Source organism: Coptis chinensis, chromosome 7 (genome assembly GCF_015680905.1).
Source record: "Coptis chinensis isolate HL-2020 chromosome 7, ASM1568090v1, whole genome shotgun sequence".
Lineage (NCBI taxonomy): Eukaryota > Viridiplantae > Streptophyta > Magnoliopsida > Ranunculales > Ranunculaceae > Coptis > Coptis chinensis.
The window spans coordinates 60,174,160-60,197,100 of record NC_141462.1 but is presented as its reverse complement, the minus strand read 5'-3'; the positions used below and the strand labels follow the sequence as shown (position 1 = coordinate 60,197,100).

General features: G+C 35.5%; 1 protein-coding gene across 1 annotated transcript in view; it reads right to left on the bottom strand.

Moving 5' to 3' along the window:
- Positions 1-22,941, bottom strand: part of LOC147488202 (DNA-directed RNA polymerase III subunit 1-like) — a 56,307-nt gene that overhangs the window by 532 nt on the left and 32,834 nt on the right. Inside the window, 10 exon segments of the mRNA XM_086574996.1 lie at positions 2,489-2,691; positions 2,804-3,008; positions 4,318-4,385; positions 4,543-4,659; positions 4,748-4,900; positions 8,347-8,498; positions 10,460-10,607; positions 13,841-14,110; positions 14,201-14,404; positions 17,366-17,464. Of these exon segments, the coding sequence (XP_086431122.1) occupies positions 2,489-2,691; positions 2,804-3,008; positions 4,318-4,385; positions 4,543-4,659; positions 4,748-4,900; positions 8,347-8,498; positions 10,460-10,607; positions 13,841-14,110; positions 14,201-14,404; positions 17,366-17,464 (1,619 nt within the window).

Genomic DNA, 22,941 nt, shown 5'->3' with positions numbered 1-22,941 from the left:
ATGAAAGAGATGTTACTGTTCTTTATTGTATGGAGGAAAGGAATACGATAACCACTAAACAGGGATTAACAGAGCCCTCTACTGAATGAAGGCCAAAATAAATGGAAAATCCGTCAACAGGAATACACGGAGCCTAAAAATTTGCACAACATTAATATTCCGTCAGATCATCCTGGTGCTGTGTCAAGATGCATAAATAAAAGTCAATTTTAGCATCCTAACTCAATAAACCTTTGCAAACATGAAGCGAAAACCTTTCACGTAAGCTTCTGACAATTTTGGGCGGGGGTCACTTTTTGGGGAACTTGAAGTCCAAAAGGAACTTCAGTCAGTGGTCGGCTGTCAATTATTGGTACTTGTTTAACAAAAATTGGAACACACAAAGAATTTACAGTTCTGGAACTGATTTTAAAACCAATTGAAAGAGAACCTGGAAGGGAACTTTACTATCCAATGGATACCCACAACTCCGCAAGAACCAGAACTGGAACTGAGTAACATATATTTCTAAACAGTAATGATCATAGTCTAATTAGTAATTACAACGTATTTACAGATATATTCACTGCTCAATTACCATATCTTCAGAAGTGGCTACATGCTTACAACGTAAGCTTTAGCTACCTCAGAAAAATCCTATTACTCCACTTTCTGATGTGATCTAATCGGCGAAAGCTTCGATTAAATAATCAAACATCAATTTTTTAAATAGAACCCTAAATTACAATTAGAGAAAGCGGGGCTTCATTAATCTGAAATCAACCAACCTTCTAATGTTATATTAAAGATGAGTATCTAACTTAAAACCAATTTGTGATTAGTGGAGAGACCCCAAGACTTAAATACTTTTATGCGTAGCTTAACATATACCATGTGTGACTAAACATCTCAGCACGCCCCCTCATGTGTGGCATTACATGAGCTTAACACACTGACAAACATACTTGGGTTACGTGGACCAAACAACAAGGCGGTCCAAACACAATAGCCTGCTCCGATACCATATTAAAGATTAGCATCAAACTTAAAACCAAATAGTATTAAGTGGAAAGGCCCCAAGGCTTATATACTTTCATGCAGTGCTTAACATAAACCATGTGGGACTAAACATCTCAACATGTTACAAGCCCTAAACTAAAGCCTAAATGCCCGAAACCAACCTTCTAATGATACAAACCTCAGCTTTAACCTAGGGTTTACTTGACAGCAAAGCAAACCAATATTCTAATGACATGTGGACCAACTAAACTAAAATAAATAAAATAAAGCCTTGGTCTTGAACTTGGACACGTCCACCACATAATTTACATCATCTTCTCTTCCGTGTGTGAATGTGCCAGATCAAGTGCTAGATGAATAATTATGTCATAACATAATTTTCTTTCGTGAATCAATAATATGTCAAATGTATATTGATCCATGCATTAAGTAATTGTTTTATGCATATAATAATCTTTTTCTTTTCATAGTAATAATTTCAATAATCTGATTGCCTGACGATGCTTACTGTACATCAAATGGGATGTCAGAAATATCGTTAGTACTGATACAACTATGCAGCAGTGGTGAACATTTGGTTGCATCACAAAGTAACAAACCCTAAAGGTGGAACCCATGCTTTATTGACTCCTGTCATGCCAAGGGAATCTAATATAGCGACACCATATGTTGATATGAGAGATCATGAATGGTGAAAGAAACAATAATTGAAGGAAAGACCAAAGTGTTGTATTGGGAATCTATGTCGATTCCAACACCGACTGAAGCTAATGTAGCTGAGTTGTGTAGGATAGCTCATGCTAAGCGTGTGAAGGAGGTGATGAGTAACACTTTTGATCATATTATGGCAAACAGATGTATGAAAAGGGTAGGTGTATATCTATATCTATAATGACCTTTAAGTAGAGGCTTTGAACGACCTACTTGGTAAACCTTCTAAGCACAATTATTAAGTATGCGGGTGGTAAAATTATTTTCATAAGAACCTTTAAAAGTAGCATCTTCCCCTTCGGATCTGTTTGAAAGCAATCAACCCACAAAAAAAATTAAAGCAGTCTTTCCCAAATTTTATGTGACCCTGGCAAGAAGTGTGAAGAGGGCTAAAGTAGCTAGGTAGGTTGGCAAGGGTACTTCATAGAGAGAAACTCAGACCCCTAGTAAAACAAGTGTTATTTTCCATAAAATTTTAAAATAATGTGACACTGGAATAGGAATCATGTAGTATGCCCCAGTACTGGGATAAGTTTTGAAATCTAGGTTATGGAGCGATGGAAATGATTTCCAGCATGTTGTGTAAGTAGGTACAAGTCAAGGGTGTAATAGAAACAATAAATCCCACTCAAGAATTCAAATGAAAAGCACATATTAGAAATGTTGTGCAAGTATGTATATTAATTGCCATGTGTAATAGAAAAGTGTTGGATAAACAGTACAATTCACTCAAGAATTCAAATGACCAAGTATATGATATCAAGAGTTGGGTTTGTACCTTTGCCTAACTTTAAGTATTCCAGTTCCTATTTGCATCGGTATGCCCATGATGATGCATTCACCTACTCCCTCAATGTTATCATGCCTACCATTAAATGAAGCATTGAAAAGATGATCTGCTGTTTTCTCAAATGATGCCAGCATCAACACACTTTCTTTCATCTTTTGGATGCCAAATCGTGTGATTCCTAGCACCTCACCCTGTTAGAACAACAGAAACAAGTGTATGTCATCACCTGCATGGCTGCATCTAAACTGTATTCGAGTTTTAGGCATCAGTAATGAAAAATATTAAATGGGCAGAACAACTCACCCTATATGTCATTAGATCTGCTAAAAGCATCATATGTCGCATGTCTATGCTCATTCCATGACCTTTCATGGTCTCCTGAATCTCATAAATAATACGATCCCTTGCAGCTTCAATTCCAAGCGTTTCCTCGACCTCGGTTATATGATTACTCACTGTTTCACATCCAACAACTCCTGGAGTGCCCATGACTGCTCGGAGGTTTTTACTGAAAGCGCAAAGAAATTTTAAACAACAGATCGAATACAATTTTCTTTGTTACAACTAATATCAGTGTCATAAACACTCATCCATCCGGAAACCATAATTAGCATAGGAGTAGTGATATAATACTGTTGGTGGAAGCTTAAACAATGAAGAACACAAATAAATAAATAAAATGTAAATACCTAAAACAAGGGTTTGATCTTCGACTAAAAGAAAATAATTCTTCAAATAAAATAATCAATAACAACCTATTTTAAATGCAGGAAAACAACTCCTAATTCTATTTGGAATTTCCAACAGGAAACCACCAAACTCCTGTAAACTACCAAATAACCTTTTAGTCTATTCGTAATCCTAACTAAATATGATCCTAACTTAGAAACTAGTAATAAAATAGAATAACAACTAAAATCTAAATTAAACAATAGAATCCTTTCTTGTTCAAGTCAAATAAAAACTGATTTTCAACAAGTGCAGATGTCATGCTGATATCAGCATATATGCTCATTCATCAATTAGTATTAAAAAGTATAAATATATTCCATTCTGATAATTGTACCAGGTTAGATAAATCAGTAGAAAGTCAAGTCCACTATTCTATCTATCTAAGCACAATACTTCTGCTTTATGTCTCAGACTTTCAGTCAATCAATAATAAGAAGTTTTAGTTTGTTTGATCTCTAATCAAAAGATAAACGTGGTAAGATACCCAATTCAGAAGATCAACTTAAGCTTCTTTAATAGTTTACTGATTAAGTATGAACCCTATCATGTTGAGTTGTAATAAATAATAGTATAATACTACAGAAATGCTCATCGAACCACCTCGTAGTGAGGCCTCTTGAAGGACAACCATAATCTGAGACAAATATAGACCTCACATACATAAATCCCAAATGCAAAGGAGGCAAACCGGCTAAGAATCATACAGCAAAAATGATGGAATAAACCAAATAACAAAGTACCAGGGAGAGGCGAGATTTAGACCATTGAAATATAGGAAGGTATTGGAGATATTTCTGATGCTGTGTCAGGAGATGGAATTTTTTGAAGGTAAAAATGAATGTGCCAATTAAAAGTCAACAGGATATATATGGACCCATTATACTTGAAATTTTTATCCTCGTACATTCTGCAGACATCAGAATATTTTGGGTGTTTTGTTCTGTGTTATAAACTAAAAACATTGTCACAATGTCACCAAGGAAATGTCATAGAGGACCAAACACCAAAGAGAGTCAATAACTTTAACCACATGAAGTGCATAAAGTTCTTAAGAGTAAGGTAGCATTAAGAATGTAGTAACCGACCCTTCAACAAGCAGTTTATATTTCTTCTTTTGTTCGCTAATTACTACCCGTTCAGCCGTAGATATGCCCTGTATATGAAACGAGCAAGAACTTGGATTAGAATCTCCAGCAGTATGAATTAAAGATTCTTGTCAACTAATCTGCGCAAATGCTACTCTCTAGAAACATGAAATTTAAAATTAAAGCAATGATAAGATGAGCATTTAAGTAAAGTTAGTGCCTCACATTCACAATAACCTTTGGAAGCATGGCTTTGAGGGAGTGCAAATCAAAATGGAGCTTATTCCTATCAGTTTCAGGAGGAAAAATTCTTATCTTTCTACCATCAATCGTGCGAATATGCTGCGAGGTACATACATGAATGAGGCTTTAATAATTAATAAATTAAACACCATATAGGCAGTTCGACACCATAGGTGGAATCCCTGACCTGATCCTTTAACTTCTTTAAATTTTGCAAGATAGATCTTTTTACACTGTCAGCAGAAATACTTAGGTGTAAAGCTTGAATTCTTTCCACATCGAGGCTGACCACTATTGATGCTTGTCTGGATGTCAATTCCATTTTTATGCTCTTGGCGACCTGCACAGGTAAGGGGGTAATCAAACTAGCTTACTATCAACCACGTAAAATGTATTTACAATCTTCAATTATTCAGTAGCATTACAAATCAGACTTTTCGACCTGGTGCAAGATCTATAGAGCTGTGCAGTTTAAGCGTTAATAGGCAGCAATCGTAGTAATCGCAATTAATCGGGGATTAATCGGAAACTAAATGAGGACTAAATATAAATTTAACTCCTAAAATACAATAGTAATAACAAAATATTGATATATCTTTACCAAAAAAAAACAAAGTTTGTATAAGGTCAAATGGGCTTTGTTTGTATATGTAGCTTACATACATAGGTCAAATGGGCTTTGTTTGTATAAGGTTTGTTAAGTACAAATGGGCGTTGCTTGTATATGTAGTTTACATACACCCGAGTGACACTGGATCAAACCTTTTGTTTCTGATAAAGTATCCCCATTGTCTTCAACCTTTCTCAGATCTGGTTTTGTGCACACAACATTCTGACCACGAGTTCAAGACAACTGATCTTTAGATTTGCGTGTCATATTTAGATTTGCTCTTTACACCCCTCATGCTGCTTCACATTTTCAGATATATATGATGAAAAAGTTAGCCCAAAGCTGCTAATCGGACTAAATCGGCACATTTTCGAAACCGGTTTATCGGAAATCGGCTGATTAATCGGTCTAAATCGCCCGATTATTTGCTCCCGCTTAAATTTATAAATCTTTTGCTAATCGGATCGGTGAAGTACCACATAGCGATTACTCGCCGATTAATAGCCGCTTAAACTGCACAGCTATAGAGTGACAGAAAATTTTCAAAGAAAAGAAAGCGCCAAGGACACACATTGGAAAGGAACATGCCAATTCTCCAGAAATGCCTGTTCCTACAACTTAATGAATTTCCCAATAACTTCTGACAAAATCTGCAATTCACATTCTTAGTGTCTACACTCCATTTGCTCCAACCCCTGAGCTGATGGAAATAGGTTGGCGGTAAAATTGGTAAGTTCTTAGTGTTGTTATTCTAAGACTGCTTGATGTGAAACACCTATCTTTATGGGAATGTATCAGCGATACATATTACCGAGCCACCTAGCATCATTGATGCTCAGTGTCCTCAGGATGTTTATGTTAAATTGCTAATTTCTCTATAAACTCGAACTTATGTGAAAGGTCAATTATATTAATATATTAGAGTAGGCTTGGAGACAATCATATATGTCCACACTCTCCCTCGGCGATACACGCTGGAAATACACAGGTAGAAGGACTAGACATCTTCAACTGGCAAGAGTTGAACCCGAGACCTCTCAGAAACCAGAGACTCTGATACCATGTTAAATTGCCAATTTCTCCATAAACTCAAACTTATGTGAAGGGTCAATTATATTAATATATTAGAGTAGGCTTGGAGACACTCATATATGTCAACAGTTTATTGGCTTCATAAAGCTATGAATGCCCCAAGCAGGCTCCCCAGGACTGGTTTCTAAGCTTTAGTTCCTTATCGGATCTGAGTGCAGAGAGAGTTGTGTGGAATGTGGATGATAACAAGGTTGTATACAGAAAAGGGTCTCAGCTTATGATATTTCCAATCTATGTTGATGACGTTATACTCACAGGGAACACACCATCTTTGACATCATCCAAGTGTTTGAGATTAAGGATCTCGACCAATTTAATAACTTTCTGGAAATTACAACAGACAAAGTACACCTTCAACATTCTTTGTTCCAGCAAAAAGCGAGATTGTAAATCCTTTACTCCTTTAGCACTCCATTAAGTGTTAAGGCGCAGCTTTCAACTACTGATGATAATCTTGTTTCTACTGCTTCAGAATATTGGCATTTATATTGTTGTTCACAAAACCTGACACTCAATCGGACTGACATAGGCTATGTTGTGCATCATGTTGCTCAAATCAAGAATGCACAACGAACTGATCATCTTACTGCTGCTAAACGTATTTTACGCTCCTGTTCTGGACCATCTGGTGTCTGGATAACCAGCTTACCAGCTCCATCAGCACCAGAAGAGGGGCAAAAGGCTAGACCAAACTCAAAACATGTTAAATTCATAAACGGGGGTGATTATATGAACTCCACTTATATTAACTATACCATAAAAAACAATGAATTAGAGGCTGGTTTTTGGAGGACAAGTTCTCCTCACAGTAGAGATTATCCTCACGAAAAATCAGTTCATTTGAAGATGTCTAACCTTGTGAAAATTTGTTTAGAATGCTATGATTTTATCCCACCGTCCAGTTATTTTTTATGTCAAAAACACTTTTAACAAAAAGTTTAAACATATTTGATTGAGCTGAATTTTTGTGAGGACAATTTTCACCAAAAATCAGCTCTCAATTCATCTTGTAAGTCAACTTTTCGTGGTGGAGTTCATTTGGAGTGACACTAAGGTGGAGTTCATACAACAATTATATCAACACCAAAATTTCAAGGACCAAAACCAAAATACCCAAGTACACCCAATCACCCCATATTATGAAAAAGGGCAGAAACGAAAGAAAGAAGAGAAAGAAAAAGTACAGTAGCCAAATAAGTCCTGAAAGCAGAAACAGAATAAAATGCAAAAACTAGGAACCACCACCATGGTGGAATCATTCTCTGTCCAGCAGTCCAGCACTAGTACCTCCACCTACCTCATTTTCATGACCACCATACCTACTTCGCGTCTCCTCCCCAGAGCACTTGAAGTCGATCATGCCTTCTTCATCGTCATCCTCCTCCAAAGTCATCATACTACTGATTGAAATTGGACCAAGTCACTGTTTTTGCTTCCTCTATCCTGCTAGTCTCTTTCTCATCAAGCAACTTTAATATTTTTTTATTAAAATATTATTAATAAAATACCATTTATTAATACCGTTCTCTTGCGCATGTATGTGCTTTGAGCCTGTGACTAGTAGGGTTGCTCACATACTCCTAGATCACCAGTTTCCCTTCTATAATGATCATTTCGGCACCATACTTGGCTTCAAATCCAACTTTTCATGCTTTTAACGAAGCATATTATGTTGGATTACCACTTGGTTGGTGGGAAGGTTTCTTCCAGAACTCACTTGGTTCGATTTATACCTTTTGTAGATCAGACCGTTGATTTCTTCACCAAAGGGCTTCATACGCTTTGTTTTCAGCATCGGCACTCAAAACTCATTTAACCAGACGGTCGACTTTACGGCGAATGTTAGAGATCATACAAGATCAATTTACTTATCACATGTTTTCTATGAACATATTTTTTTTTCCCATATGCATATCATATGAATTAGCATACATACATCCATTGAGAAAATAAAATACTCAATTCATTCTCTGGAGATTATGGAACATTAACACAAGTAAATGCATGTAAACAAAAACGTGTAAAAAGGGGTGATTGTGGGAATATAAAAACAGAAAACAATAAAAAAATCTGCATAGGCATACCTCACCCAGGACGGTTTTCTCAATACGACCTTTAACTATTCGTGCAGAAGTAACATTTTCCTTAGACTCCAACTCTGCGGTAATAATGGGTGTGCTGATATTCTTAGCTCCATTTATTATTTCTTTGATGCGAGGAACTCCAAGTGTGATGTCTAACAACGAGTTAAGAAATCACATGGTATAACATAACAGTCACAGGTACACAACAGTAAAAATCTTCAATCTAATGACGTAATCAAATTTACATTTCAGGAGAGAAAAAACATGGAGGAATATTTGTAACAAAAGCCTAACTTTACCAAAATATTTGCATTCATACACTAAATACTTGGATTGTTAATCAAGTTCTAAATTTATAATTGTTAGAGTTCTAAAGGACAGTTCAGACATTGCCCCCTAAAGGATGCAAACCCAACTATCTTCATATATAAAGATGAGTGAGAGGACTGAGAGAAGGCCAAACTCAACTAAGACCATATACTCTTTTCTCTCCAGAGTTTCATATTAGGGCAATAATAAACTTACTAGAATAAAATTTGGAACTAAGTACAGTGTTGCTTCGTCTTATATATATCAACACATAGGTTTTCTTTGACACTTTCCCACTATCATTTCACTCAATAAAGAAAATCAAAAAGACAGTATGCTATATGAACCAAACACAATGGTGTAACTCTTAGTGAAATAAGGAAACCATAGCCCTTAGATTTTCCACTTTATATGTTAACAAATTAAAAGATTATCCTTAACTAGAAAAATTAGTAGGAAAAAATGTGTCAAAAGACATTCGAATTGACGGATGCTAGAAGAGTTCACAAGTTGGTAGGGGAAATCAAGGAACTCCTATTTGAATGGGGACATGCTACTCCATTGTTTATGGGTGTAAAATTTGTTGATTTCATGTGGAATTGGGATGGGCTAGTGAGATGAGCGAGCTTTTGTAATTGCTAAATTGGGGTTTTGTGGAGGTTGAGTGTGGTCAAGTAGCTCCTTGCTACTTAGACCCTTAAACACTGTAACATTTATTATCTTTCTATGAATACAAAGTGAATTTGACAGTTTAAAAAAAAAAAAACGCATATTGTAAAAAGATTACTTCAATATTCTCTCTTCTCAACCACAAGATGTAAAATAGCTTTATCATATATTAAGCTTGTGCCCTTCAAAATGAATTTTGTCCGTGGAATCATAGATATGCACTGTCAGCAATTAGCAACTATGTCCCTAAACATATTTCATAAATAGAGGAAAGTAAATAACTGATCACTTTTGTATCAAAACAAAATATGAAAAACATATATATCTAATGATTGGAGCACTAATCCTATGTCCGGGTTCCACATACTTGACACGCACTGGATCGTAACTCGACACAAATACAAAATCCAAATCGATATTTTGAATTGAGTAACAAAAACAAATTAAAATAATAATAATAATAATAATAATGATCGGGTTCGCAAAGAGATTGTGTAGTATAAAGATGCTTTCTACAAGGTTATTCTTGTGGCCAAAACATGGCTTAAGGTCAATTATATGATGTTAAATACTTAAATCAGGGTTAAATCAGATTCTGTGGCGGCTGTGAGCAGTTTCCTAAAGAACCAGGAGTATTGGAAGACTGAATGGAATAGGGTTAAGAACAAAGTTGAATTCATTAACTTCTCATGTTCCTGGAGAAAATATGGGTGCTGACTCATATGCAAGAACTGTTGCCGACTCCTATGCACAAACAGGCGCAAGGCTTACCTAAGGGTAATTCAGAATGATGATCATACAAACCATATTTCTTGCATATAGTGGAACATGAAGGATTCAGTAACTCACTTACTATGGGTTATTGATGCATTGGAAATGGCATGTTTAGCAATCGTTCTCTTCTATCAACTTTGTAAGTTATTTCAATTTTTTTCAAATCTTCTACCTTTTGCTATTGATACAGTTAATTTTAGCAAAGAAAAGAAAAATATATCAAAACAACTAATCATATTAAAACTCAGAAGTCAATTTTTGAGTGAAAAAGGAAACGATGATAGGATCAATTAGGATAAACCATTCAAGGAAAAAGAGATGAGCATACGTTACAACGAAAGCCAACCAACATAAAGGATACTCATGCTAGCAACTCCAGCAAAGTGAAAAGTTTTTAATGTCATCCGGGTCCTGTGTTCTCCAATGCTTTGAGCTCCAATAACTCCAATTGGAGCTCCTGCTTCAATTCTTTTCAGATGGTAACGATCAATGCAAGTATCTAAGAAAACCTATAATGTAAAAGTAAAGAGTCATTTTGTCACCCATATAATACAAGAGAATGTAGATTGAAAGTTCGGACAATCGGATCCATTTAGCATCCTGAGGGTCTGCGAATGATTTAGCATTAGATTTCAAAGGATTGTGCTACTATTTCCAATATGAAACAACTTAACAGTAGATAACCAAAAATAGACGGGAAAAAATATTGGCTGTAATAGTCTAACTCTTTAAGGGACGACACACGTATAGATATGGCAACTAAAAAATATATACCATATTCAAGATTTCTTTAACAAGAGTAACAATACAAAAATTCTAGAAGTTGTAGAAGATTATAATTATCCCATGTTCCATTTTATCAATTATATATATACAGACAAATTTGACATCTTATTTTAACACCTTATTTTGACATCCACAACCTGCACATTGAACCAAGAGCTGTTTGTCTGGGAATATGTCCTCCATATCATGGAGATCACCAAAAAAAAAAGGAAAAAGAAATCAGGTCATATGAACATGCCTAACCTTGCCAAAAGTTGGGTTCAAGTTCAATAGTAGTTTAACGGCCCTCAATGGAGCGGAGTTTTGGTGGAGATGCTGTCCATGGTAGGGAGACATTCTCTACCAAAACTCACCCCCTAGTTCAATGTGCAAGTCCACTTTTAGGTTGTGGATGTCAAAATAAGTTGCCAAGATAGCCTGACCCATACATATGTCACCTTTAAGTTGTGGAAGTCAAAATAAAATGTCAGGGTAGCCTAACCCATATGTACATGTCTGTCAAAGACCGTCAGAATTTCAATAAATATTTTAAGTAACTTTTAGGGTTAAGGCAGACCCTTACCGGTTTCACTAAACCAAAAACAAGAAACATACAAACCTTTAGATTACTAGCAAAAACAGCTTAAATAACTAATTATAAGTGCAAGGAAATCAATTATGGAGCAAATATCCTCAACCAAGTACCACAAACAAATGAAGAACACCCACGCCAAAGATTTTCCATAGGTCCTATAATGTGGCTAGGCTCAAGTGCACAATGGAACTCACCAATTGACCACCTTAAACTTAAGTACAAGTCTTATCCAGCTAAGAAACCATGATGCATAATCCCAAACCCTACAATCATAGATAAGTATGAAAGCAAATTGAGCCTCTCTTTACCAAAACAAACCTCTATTAAATGCTTCAAGAAACAACAATATTTTGAGGCTTACACACAGCCTTAAATGCTTCACCATTACACCTCTAAGATGATAACATGGATTATGCAATAACAACCTCTTCTTAGTACCACAAGCCTTGGAGAATTCTGAAATCATAGTAGCACATAAGTAAATCGACTATTGTGAACCTTAACAACAAGAACACAACCAGAGAAGTAACCTCAGCCAAAGGTTATCAAGAGTTAAATTCTAAAATGGCTTAAACTTTATTCAACCAACAATTTTTAAATGGGGACTGCACTGACTCTCCTAATATAAGGAGAGTATACATGCTACGACTGCTACCTACTCAATATCGGACTATACCCATACTTTAGCGTACTACTTCTCATATTACTCAACACTCCTCCACAAGCCGAAAAATACATACTCAGGTTTCAAATTACATTGCGTAACTGAACAAAATACGTAGATACCATCTCCCCCTTAGGCAAAATCACAAATACAAGGATAATTTTAACACCAAGCTCCAGCCACAAGCAACATCCTTGATTGCACCCGCAACAACAAAGTCAACAAACGATAACAAAGGTTTAGTCTTTGTGACCTATGTAGCTCCAACAAGGTCCCAGGCACATAGGCCTCAGTAGCTCCAAAAACAAATTCCTCTCATTTAGAGATAGCTCAAGACCGGGGCAACGAATAAAGGAAGAGCTTGATCAACAAGAACAATGACTGATCTGCATCCAATCCACATAATCATAGTTCCAAAGCAGTGAAGTGTCCAATCAATCGTGTATTAACCGAGGGGAAGCAGCGTCCAAAATAACTTTCAACACTCCCCCCTTATTAGAAAGCTTTCAAACATCATCAACTACCATCTCCAAGCATATGGCAGGGGTAAAAGAGCTAGTGGAGCAACTCTTATGAGCACACTGATTTGCGAAAGTGGCAGGCAAGGGCTGCTCTTGCTTGGGTGTCTAGGAGGCGCGACATTGGCAGCACACAGGGAGAGGAGCTGCTTGCAAAAAGGTAACGAGGATGGCTAACCTTTCTGATACCATGTAGTGGTTTATATTTTGATATTTTGAGTGATTGCATCCATCAGTATTTAAAAGGGTTAACGAGTATTACCCCCCGACTAGGTGAGCCAATTAGGATTTCCTCCCACTAGATGGGAAATTAGGGTCTCCCTCCCCGCCCCCCCCAAATACACACAAAAGAAACACGGTCAACCCAATTTGACCATTTCTTTTGTTCTATTTTGGGGGAGAGGGGTAATTCTCGTTAACCCTATTCAAAATACAACAATAACAGGTGCACAAATGCAAAGAATGTGCAGCTGTTACAGCATGGGCACAAAAACAAATAAGGTAAGATAGGAAGTTGTCATTGTCACAAGACATGCAGCTGCAGAGGGCAAGAAATGGCTTTTCACACCAATAAATGTTTGAACTACCTAGATCCTTTGATCAGGGATCAACCATCTTAATCTTCTAATTTCCAAAGTGACTGCTTAATAATCACTTAGAATCCTTGCCTTCACACGGGTAATATACTAAGATACAGATAGAAACAACCCTCCTTACCCTTTTACTAGCCGAAATAGGATAAGTCCTAATATGAGTCCTAAACACATTAAACAGACTGGTTTCCTAACAATCTTCCACCCATGTGTGATGCATATATATAAGGGGAGTAGGGGACAAACAAAAAAAAAGATGTGATACTGCTCTACGGAATGCAGTGCAGGACCATTAGGAAAGTATATGTAACAAGATACTAGATCTAATCGATAATGCAATAATTTGCACAACTGCATTAACAAGGGATATAAAACCCCAAAACTACAATTCTTGAAGCATTTAAACTTTTGTTCTATGTAGTACCAACTGGAGGAGAAGATATAGTTAAGAGAAGTGTCACTTTGACCTTTCTATACTTATAAATAATAACAGGGAAAGGTTGTATTATGGGTTAAACTCTTTGCTGGTTGTTCATCAAAAAACACTTCAATTGTTGTTTAGGTATTTAAATCCAAGAGTTCAGTTCAACAGTATAACATAATTTACCTCTAGCTGCTTCAATGAAATACCAGATACATTCGCAGCAATCTTTTCAAGAAAACTAGGATCATTCTTCTCAACATTATTTTCATCAAGATCAAGAAACTTCCTTGTCTTCTTTAATGAATCAGTTACTCCTTCAAAAAAATCCCGCAATAAATTTTTGAATTTATTAGCCCCATCAAGACTTATATCAGGTTTTTCGAGTCTCTCATAGACTTTCTTTAAAGCTTCTGAAGGAGACAAATTCTCATGCGCATTAGCAGGACATGTAGCCTGTAAATTTGATGACAACAACAAAGAAAAACAGTGAACATCCAGGATCTGATTTAGCTATCAGACAAAAAGTGGAAGCTAACAACTGACCCTGATTTTCATGTAAAGTCTTTCCAAATTCAAAGGTACGCCGTCCTTCCCTTCCATTTTTGCTGGATCCATGCCATCATCTCCATAAAGAAATTGAACTACCCCACCACTAGCATTACGGACAGTATAATCATATTGAACTGATAGGTCTTCCAAGGCTTTAATTAATCTACGTGACATGTACCCAGTGTCAGCAGTTTTCACCTGCAGTAACCACAATACAGTTAATTTCAATTCGATGGTCACTTAAATAACAAACTTGAGAATGATTAAAAACTGAAGATAATAAAATAGAGCAAGGTCAGACAAGTATCAAGTACATCTATGATTCAAAAGAATACGCCCGCCTAGTTGGCAAAACCAGAAGAATTTCCCTTTCATTTTCCCCATTTATCAACATTTGCAAACCTTAAGAACACTCATCAGCATACCAGGTCGAGATAATTGGCTTTTAAAATACACTAAAACCAACCTCCGTTTCTTCTCTCCATACAATCATTTATACCCTAGATTCTTGACTTGGTATAAGAGTATTAATCCTTGTCTTCCACACCTCTTCTTCTTCTTAATTTTTTTTGTTTCTTTGATTTTACCAAAAAAGAAGGGTGCTGATTTGGTGGGTATAGGGAAACAAGTTCTTTCCCTAGTTGCTGAAGTGTGTGTGTGTTGAATCCTAAATGGATTAAAACAAGGTTCGTGTTGAACTGAAGTTGCGGGCTCGCCATTATCATTGTTGATGAAGGTGCATTTAGTTTTTCTGATTCGTTTTCTGTTATAGTTGTGTTGAATGTTGTGATGCACTGCCCAATTTGAATGTTGTCTGTTGGTGTGTGAGAATAATCTTCAATTGTTCTTTGAAATTGCTGTGGGTGTTTGCTGCCCTTTGTGTGTGAGTTGCCAGTTTTGATAAATTACAGTAGACTGACTCGTGCAATCAGTTGAGAATTTGCTCTCAAGTCTGTTTGACATCCATCTTCCGTACTCAATTTATTTTGGTTTATAATCGATTTGACCGGCAACGGGTGACAATTCGGGACCTAAAACAGATTCAAATCTGCCCATCTATTATGTGAATGACAATCTTGGTAAGCCCAATACTAATATTCGATTGAATGGTAATAATTTTTTGGTGTGGAGTTAAGCGGTTGGACACATTTTATCCGTGCGAAGAAAAATTCCAAATTTTTTACTGATAATCCTCCCAATTTTGGTGATCCTACATATGATGATTGGCAAGCTTCCAACTCCATAGTTCTGTTAAATTGCCAATTTCTCCATAAGTTCGAACTTATGTGAATGGTCAATTCTATTAATATATTAGAGTAGGCTCGGGAACATTTATATATGTCAATACTCCCCCTCAGCGGGATACGCTGGAAAGACACATGTAGAAGGACTAGGCATCTTCACCTGGCAGGAGTTGAACTGGAAATACACAGGTAGAAGGGCTGGACATCTTCACTTGGCAGGAGTTGAACCCAAGACCTCTCATAAACCAAAGGCTCCGATACCATGTTAAATTGTCAATTTCTCCATAAGTTTGAACTTATGTGAATAGTTAATTCTATTAATATATTAGAGTAAGCTCGGGGACACTCATATATGTCAATAAGTTCTAACATGGTTATGGAATAGTATGGAACCAAAAGTCCTTACTAATGTCTAGTTTATTTTCTACCAACAGCCAAACAGATCTGGTCATCAGTGAAAGAGATGTACTCTCAGGAAAACAATATTTCTCGCATTTATGATTTGCTTGAGTCTATATTTAAGACAAAAGAAGGTGATCGGCCTCTTCGTGAGTATTATAGCACTATGAAGGGGATGCAAGAAGAACTCTCACTCTATCAGCCATTTACTGTTGACTTGGAGTAACAGAGACAACGGGACAGGCAAAGAAAGCATGGCCGAAATAATGAAGAATTGAAGATCCGTAAACACCAACTTGACCAGTGATGTGTACAAAATAGAGTACAGATGGAAAACACAAAATTTATGATGCTATTGCAAATTGCAAATAAAATAAAAGGCAATGATTTTCTATCTGTTCAGCAAAAGTTGACAAGATTATAAAATATGAAAAAGAAAACTTAATGATATTCAATGACTCGAGTTCCAACCGAATGAATGCAGCATAAAAGACAAGTAATCTCTTGATCAACCAAACATGATTAAAGCCATTATAGCTCCATGGGTATGATGCACGGATACTATAGTTTACCCATTGCACCAGTGTCAACTGGGAAAGATTCCGGTACAGGTACAGGATACGCTATGGGTATTGCTCAAACATGTATCCTCACATAGCCATCAATCCTCACATAGCCATCAAGAATATGGGTGGGTGTGGGGTGGGGGGTGAAACACACAAACAGAGATGGAACGGAAGATATACAGAAAGAGGAAGAGGAACAAGTAGCTAATCAGCAATCAGCAAGTGCAACACCATCTTATGTTCGAAATCATATTGAAATGCTAGTTTTCTTAAAAGAATATATTTTTCGTATTCCCGCACCCTATCCTAGATTTTATCAATCACATATCGTAACCCATACCTGTGTCGCTGTGTCAGGAGAAACACACAAACAGAGATGGAACAGAAGAAAAAGGAAGAGGAGCGCGAAGCTAATTAGTAATCAACAAGTGCAACACCATCTTATGTTGGAATCATATTGACATGCTAGAATTTCTTCAAAGAATATATTACTTGTATTCCTGCACCCTATCCTATAGTTTCATAAATCCCGTATCGTAGTCCATTGCCGTGTGTTGTGTCAGTACCTATATCCATATCCGTGCATTATAGCTCCATGACCAGATGGTCAGAGAGGCTATGTCAAAAATCACTGAGAAGTACATCCGTGGATTTACATATAGCCAAAAGGAATATAAATTACTTCAACAAAACACAAATCATAATTTTATTTAGCAATAAACGTTGATCACTCTTCAACCTGTGTACTACTAGACAAACAAATCAAGTGCAACGAAAGGTACACAGAGAGAATACTTGTGATAAGTTTTCCCAATAAAATTGAAATATAGGAAAGAAAGCCTCGTTGGGCAATAGAGAATAATGTGAGTGAAATGAAATAAGATGTGTAAAACAGAAAACGATAAATGGGTACACCATAAAATGACAAGGGGAAAAGATACAACTCATACCGCGGTATCAACGAGACCTTCACGCCCACCCATTGTATGAAAGAAAAACTCAGTGGCCGTCAAACCAGAGTAGAATGAATTAGCAACAAAGCCTTTTGCCTGAAAATATGTAAAGAGAAAATAATTCAAAATCTATGATATTTAAGATTGCATAAAATAGAGTAGCATGCATTAAGACAATTTCCATACCCATGTTGTCATAGGCGACGCCTAAGCGATTAGGCACCGCCTAGACGCTTTTGTTTTGGCAAGTAGCCTTGCCTTTTCAAGGGACCGCCTCACATACCTTGCCTTATCATATCCTATATTTGTTTTCCTTAAAAACTAGATTCCACTTCAAAACTAAGTAAAACAAAAGCAGGATACCTAATATGTCCAATTGATTTCATGAACTTACTGTAAAATGTTCTGTGATTTCGAGTTTATAGAACATAGGATCCCAGAAAAATACTGTAGCATGGCATCTAGGTACTGCCCAGGCATCGTTTAGGCACTACCTAGGCATTTGGGGACGTCGTTCACTGCCCACCCCGCCTCGCCTCGAAATGCATAACACCTTGGAAGCATAGGTTTGAGGAGCATTGGTTTGAATTGTTCAATGCATGAGACTCCATCATACAATGAAGAGAAAATAGTTTAAAAAAACTAATTAAAGAATAGCGAGAAACACTAACATAAAGCATCACAATTCATGATTAAATAAGAATGGGGTTATTTAGCATTTGGCCTACTGATTTAGGTACGGGTGTTCACTGGAAACCGAAAACCGAGCCGAACCAGCAGGTTTTTTCGGTTTCTGATACACGGTTCAGTTCACTGTTTTAAAACTTCAAAACCGCCAGGTTCAAACTGGTTCTCGGTTTTAGTACTCGGTTAACCGCTTACCGAACCGTATATGGAGCGAGTCTTATGTTATACTTTCATTATAAAGCTTTAGAACTTTGTTTGGGTGAATCCTAGCCAATGTTATTTTGTTCACATGTTTGGCAATGAGTTGCGACGTTGTATAAGTGTGGAAGAGGTAGATTTTGCATTGCATCGATGATTACTAATATGCTGAAATGCTCATAAAATCATGGTGAACACCAAGGGAATTTTCATTAGTGTGGGGTTATTATTTACTTCATGGGGTTGGGATTAATTATACATTGGATCTAAATTGGAGTTTAAGTTGGTGTTAATAGTATGCATGTAGTATTAATTGGGTCATTTTGGTTTGAAAGTATGAAATGTGAGTGTGATTTAGTATGTGTAAAGAGTTTTAACACTTCCTTTACCACGAGAACTTAATCCAACATCCTCAAGCCACCCCAAGTTAAAGCAATGACAACACTAGAGCTTCTTCTGAAGCACTAAAATCAACGTGGGTTGGATCCAAATAATGGTACTAGCTGGTTATCAACTTATCATTTAGGGTTACTTTAAATTATTTACACAGATTTATCAGTAACTTGGTTTTTGTTTTTAGTCACATATTACCCAAGTAGGACACTATACTGTTAAAAACTCTATCAATTTGGGCTTGGGCAACCACGTTTTACTTGGTCTTGAGCTTGGTTTATTAGCCTTAACATGGTTACCTGATCAACTTAACCATGGCCTAACAGTCCACAAGCCAGTAACGTGGCCCAACATTACCCCAAGCCAGTAAGAAATTTGAAGCTTAAAACCGATTGGCAAACTGATCCGAACCGAAATTTATGGTTCGGTTGTATCCGGTTTTTGAATTTTCTCAGTTCGGTTTCAGTTTTGATCTCTATGAACCGACTAGTTCGGTTTGGTTAAAATTTTGTTTAAAACCAACCCGAACCGTATAGATTTAGGTGTATTCATTGTTAGACCCCCAACTTTTTCATTTATTCGTTTTGGGCTCCACTTCTGTCAGTTGACTCGGTCAAGGTTGAGTTGATCTTCACACGTTTTGTGCTGACTGTGAGTCCACTAACGGAAATGGGGCCAAAAACGGGGGAAAAAAAAGTTAGAGCCAAAAGCTAAAAAACTCTTAAGAATTTCACCAACTTAAGCTAAATAACTCAAATATGAATAAAGCATGATACTCTTTTTTAAAGCCTTTCATTGCATCCACATGGAAACCATCCTCATTTTCAAAACAACTATCATTATGAGATGAAGAGTCTAAATACAAAGGAAGTGACACTCAACACCCACATGAAGACTACATTGAATAAAAAACCTATGGCATTTTTGTCTCCTTTGCAAAGTTTTTTTCTTTAGTTTATACACAGGACTTGGAGGCGCCTAGGCAAGCCTAGAAAGAAGCACGAAAGAAAAATAAGCATTGGTGCATGGGGGAGAGTTTGCTCGCATTAACAAAGAGTGAAATCAGACAATAAAGCATTCTTTAATTCTTTATGCAATAAAAATATATACTAGCTTTCGAACCCGTCCTACGAACGGGTGCCCTTATCTTAAATTATTCTAAAAAAATATTAGCAATGAGATATGCATAGTTAGTTAATAGCTATGAGATATGAAAATTATATTAATCACTCATTCAAATTTCTTGCACCACTCTCTATACAAAGGAAGCACCAAACCTTGATAAAACTTATCGATTTCTTTTTGTTGTTAGGTTTAATAATATAAGTTTCATTGAAGTTTTGTGAGAATGCTAAATGTGGCGAAAATAATATTAAAACTACTTGAATAGCAAGACATTCCTAATCATAATAAAAGAATTATGATAAACACTAATTATAATACAAAACTATATTTGTCGAGACATTCCCCCAACATGTAATACAAACATGTTTTTGGGTTATTAGTTCAATACATATGCATCAAGTTTCTGATTTTCCATTAATTATTCTTTACAATTAGTTCAATGTAGTACGTTCCATCCAGTTTCCAATTTCTCATTAATTATTCTTTGAGGTTAGTTCAATGCAATAATTGCATCAAGTTTCCGATTTCTCGTTAATTATTATTTGAGGTTAGTTCAGTGCAATTGCATCCACTTTATGATTTCTCATTTGTTATTCATTAAGGTTAATTCAGTACAGCTGCATCAAGTTTTCGATGTTTCGTTAATTAGACTTTTAGATTAGTTCATTGTATTTGCATCCAGGTTCCAATCTCCTATTAATTACTCTTTGAGGTTAGTTCAATACATCTGCAACCAATTTCTGATTTCCCGTTAATTATTTTTCTAGGTTAGTTCAATAGTTTACAATTTCTAGTTATTTATACTTTGAGGTTAGTGTGATAAAGTTACATCCAGCTTCCAATTTCTAGTTAACTATTCTTTAAGGTTATTTTAATGCATTTGCATCCAATTTCTGATTTCCCGTTAGTTAATATCTAATTTTAGTTTAATGCAGTTGCATCCAGTTTCTGATTTTCAGTTAATTATTCTTTGAGGTTAGTTCAATACAGTTGCATCCAATTTCCGTTTTTATGTTAATTGTTATTTGAGGTTAGTTCAATGTTTTTGCATCAAGTTTCCGATTTTCTGTTAATTATTTTTTGAGATTAGTTCAATGCAGTTACATCAAATTTATAATTTTCCGTTAATTATTCATTTAGGTTAGTTTAGTGCAGTTTCATCCATTTTTCAATGTTTCGTTAGTTAGTCTTTGAGATTAGTTCATTGCATTTGCATCCAGTTTTTGATTTCCCGTTAATAACTCTTTAAGGTTAGTTCAATATATCTGCATCTAGTTTATGATTATTTATGTTTTGAGGTTAGTTCGCTGCAATTACATCCGATTTCTGATTTTCCGTTAACTATTCTTTGAGGTTATTTCAATGCATTTGCATTTAGTTTATGATTTCCCACCAATTATTCTATAGGGTTAGTTCAATGCAGTTGCATTCGGTTTTTGATTTTTTGTTAATTATTTTTTGAGGCTAGTTCAATGCACAGATCCGATTTCGATTCTCATTATTTAGTTTTTGAAGTTAGTTCAATACAAACATCCAGTTTCCAATTTCCTCGTTAATTATTTTTTTTTGAGTCGGGCTCAATGCATTTGCATCCAATTTCTGATTTCCCGTTAATTATTACGTGAGATTAGTTTAATGCATTTGCATCCAGTTTCCAATTTCCGATTTCTCGTTTATTATTTGATAAGGTTGCATTTACATCTAGTTTCCAATTTCCCGTTAACTATTGTTTGAGGTTAGTTCAATGAATTTGCATCCAGTTTCCGATTTTCCGTTAATTATTCTTGAGATTAATTCAATGTATTTGCATCTAGCTTATTTTTTTAGATTAGTTCAGTGCAGTTGCATCCGGTTTCCGATTTCCCGTTAATTATTCTTTAAGATTAGTTCTACGCATTTGCATCATGTTTCCAATTTACAATTAATTTTTCTTTGAGGTTAATTCAATGGAGTTGCATCTAATTTCCAATTTCCCATTAATTAAATCTTTGAAGGTTAGTTCAATGTATTTGCATTTAATTTCTGATTTCCCAACAATAATTTTTTTTTATGTTAGTTTGATGTATTTGCATCCAAGTTTTGATTTCCCGATAATTATTCTTTGAGGTTAGTTTAATATAGTTGTATCCATATTCCGATTTTCTATTAATTACTTTTTAAGATTAGTTTAATGCTTGTATTTGCATCCAGTTTCTGATTTCATGTTAAATATTATTTGAGGTTTAGTTCGATGCATTTGTATCCAGTTTTCGGTTCCTCATTAATTGTTTTTTGACGTTATTTTCATTTAGCATTATATATATTTTAAAATATTTGTCATTATTGTTTTGCCGTTATTTTTTTTTTCATTTTCTATTATATATTTTGTGATGTTATTTTTTGTATAATTTAATTTTCCACATGTAATTTGTTTTGGTTTGGTATATAATTTATTTAAGTCCAATATCCACTTTAACTTAATCTCGTTATTCCGCCGAATATATAACATTATAGAGTTGAAAAATTATATTATAGTATTGAAAAATTATAAATTCATAAATTTAATTGGAATGTCATAATTATTGTGCCAAAATTGTGATTTTTGGAATCCTTAACTATGAATAAATGTCTAAATCCCACAGTGGATGGCGCATCAAATCAAAAAGCTTTTAGGAAAATCGTTTTCGGTAGAAACTATTGTTTTTAGCAATTTAGTTGTTTGTCTCATATTTTTTTTTGTAATTAGTTATATTGTTTAGGAAAAATTGGAGACTCTGTGAAACTCTAGATGAGATTTTTTTTTCGTATTTAGCTATAGTGTTTAGGAAAAGTTAGAGACTCTGTGAAACTCTAAATGGGATTGTTTCCTTATTTATATCATACTTTTTTAATAATTAGTAATAGAGTTAAGAAAAAACTGGAGTCTCTCCGAGTGCTCCAAAAAATAGATTAGTGAGGGTATAGCTATAATATATATCTAAGGCATTGGAATATGCCATAATTATTGTGGTCAGAATTGTGATTTTTTGAAATCCTTAACTATGAATAAATGTCTAAATCCCACAATGGATGGCGCATCAAATCAAAAGGGTTTTAGGAAAATCGTATTTGGTGGAACTCTGTGAAACTCTAGATGGGGTTGTTTTTTCGTAATTAGCTATAGTGTTTAGGAAAAGTTAGAGACTCTGTGA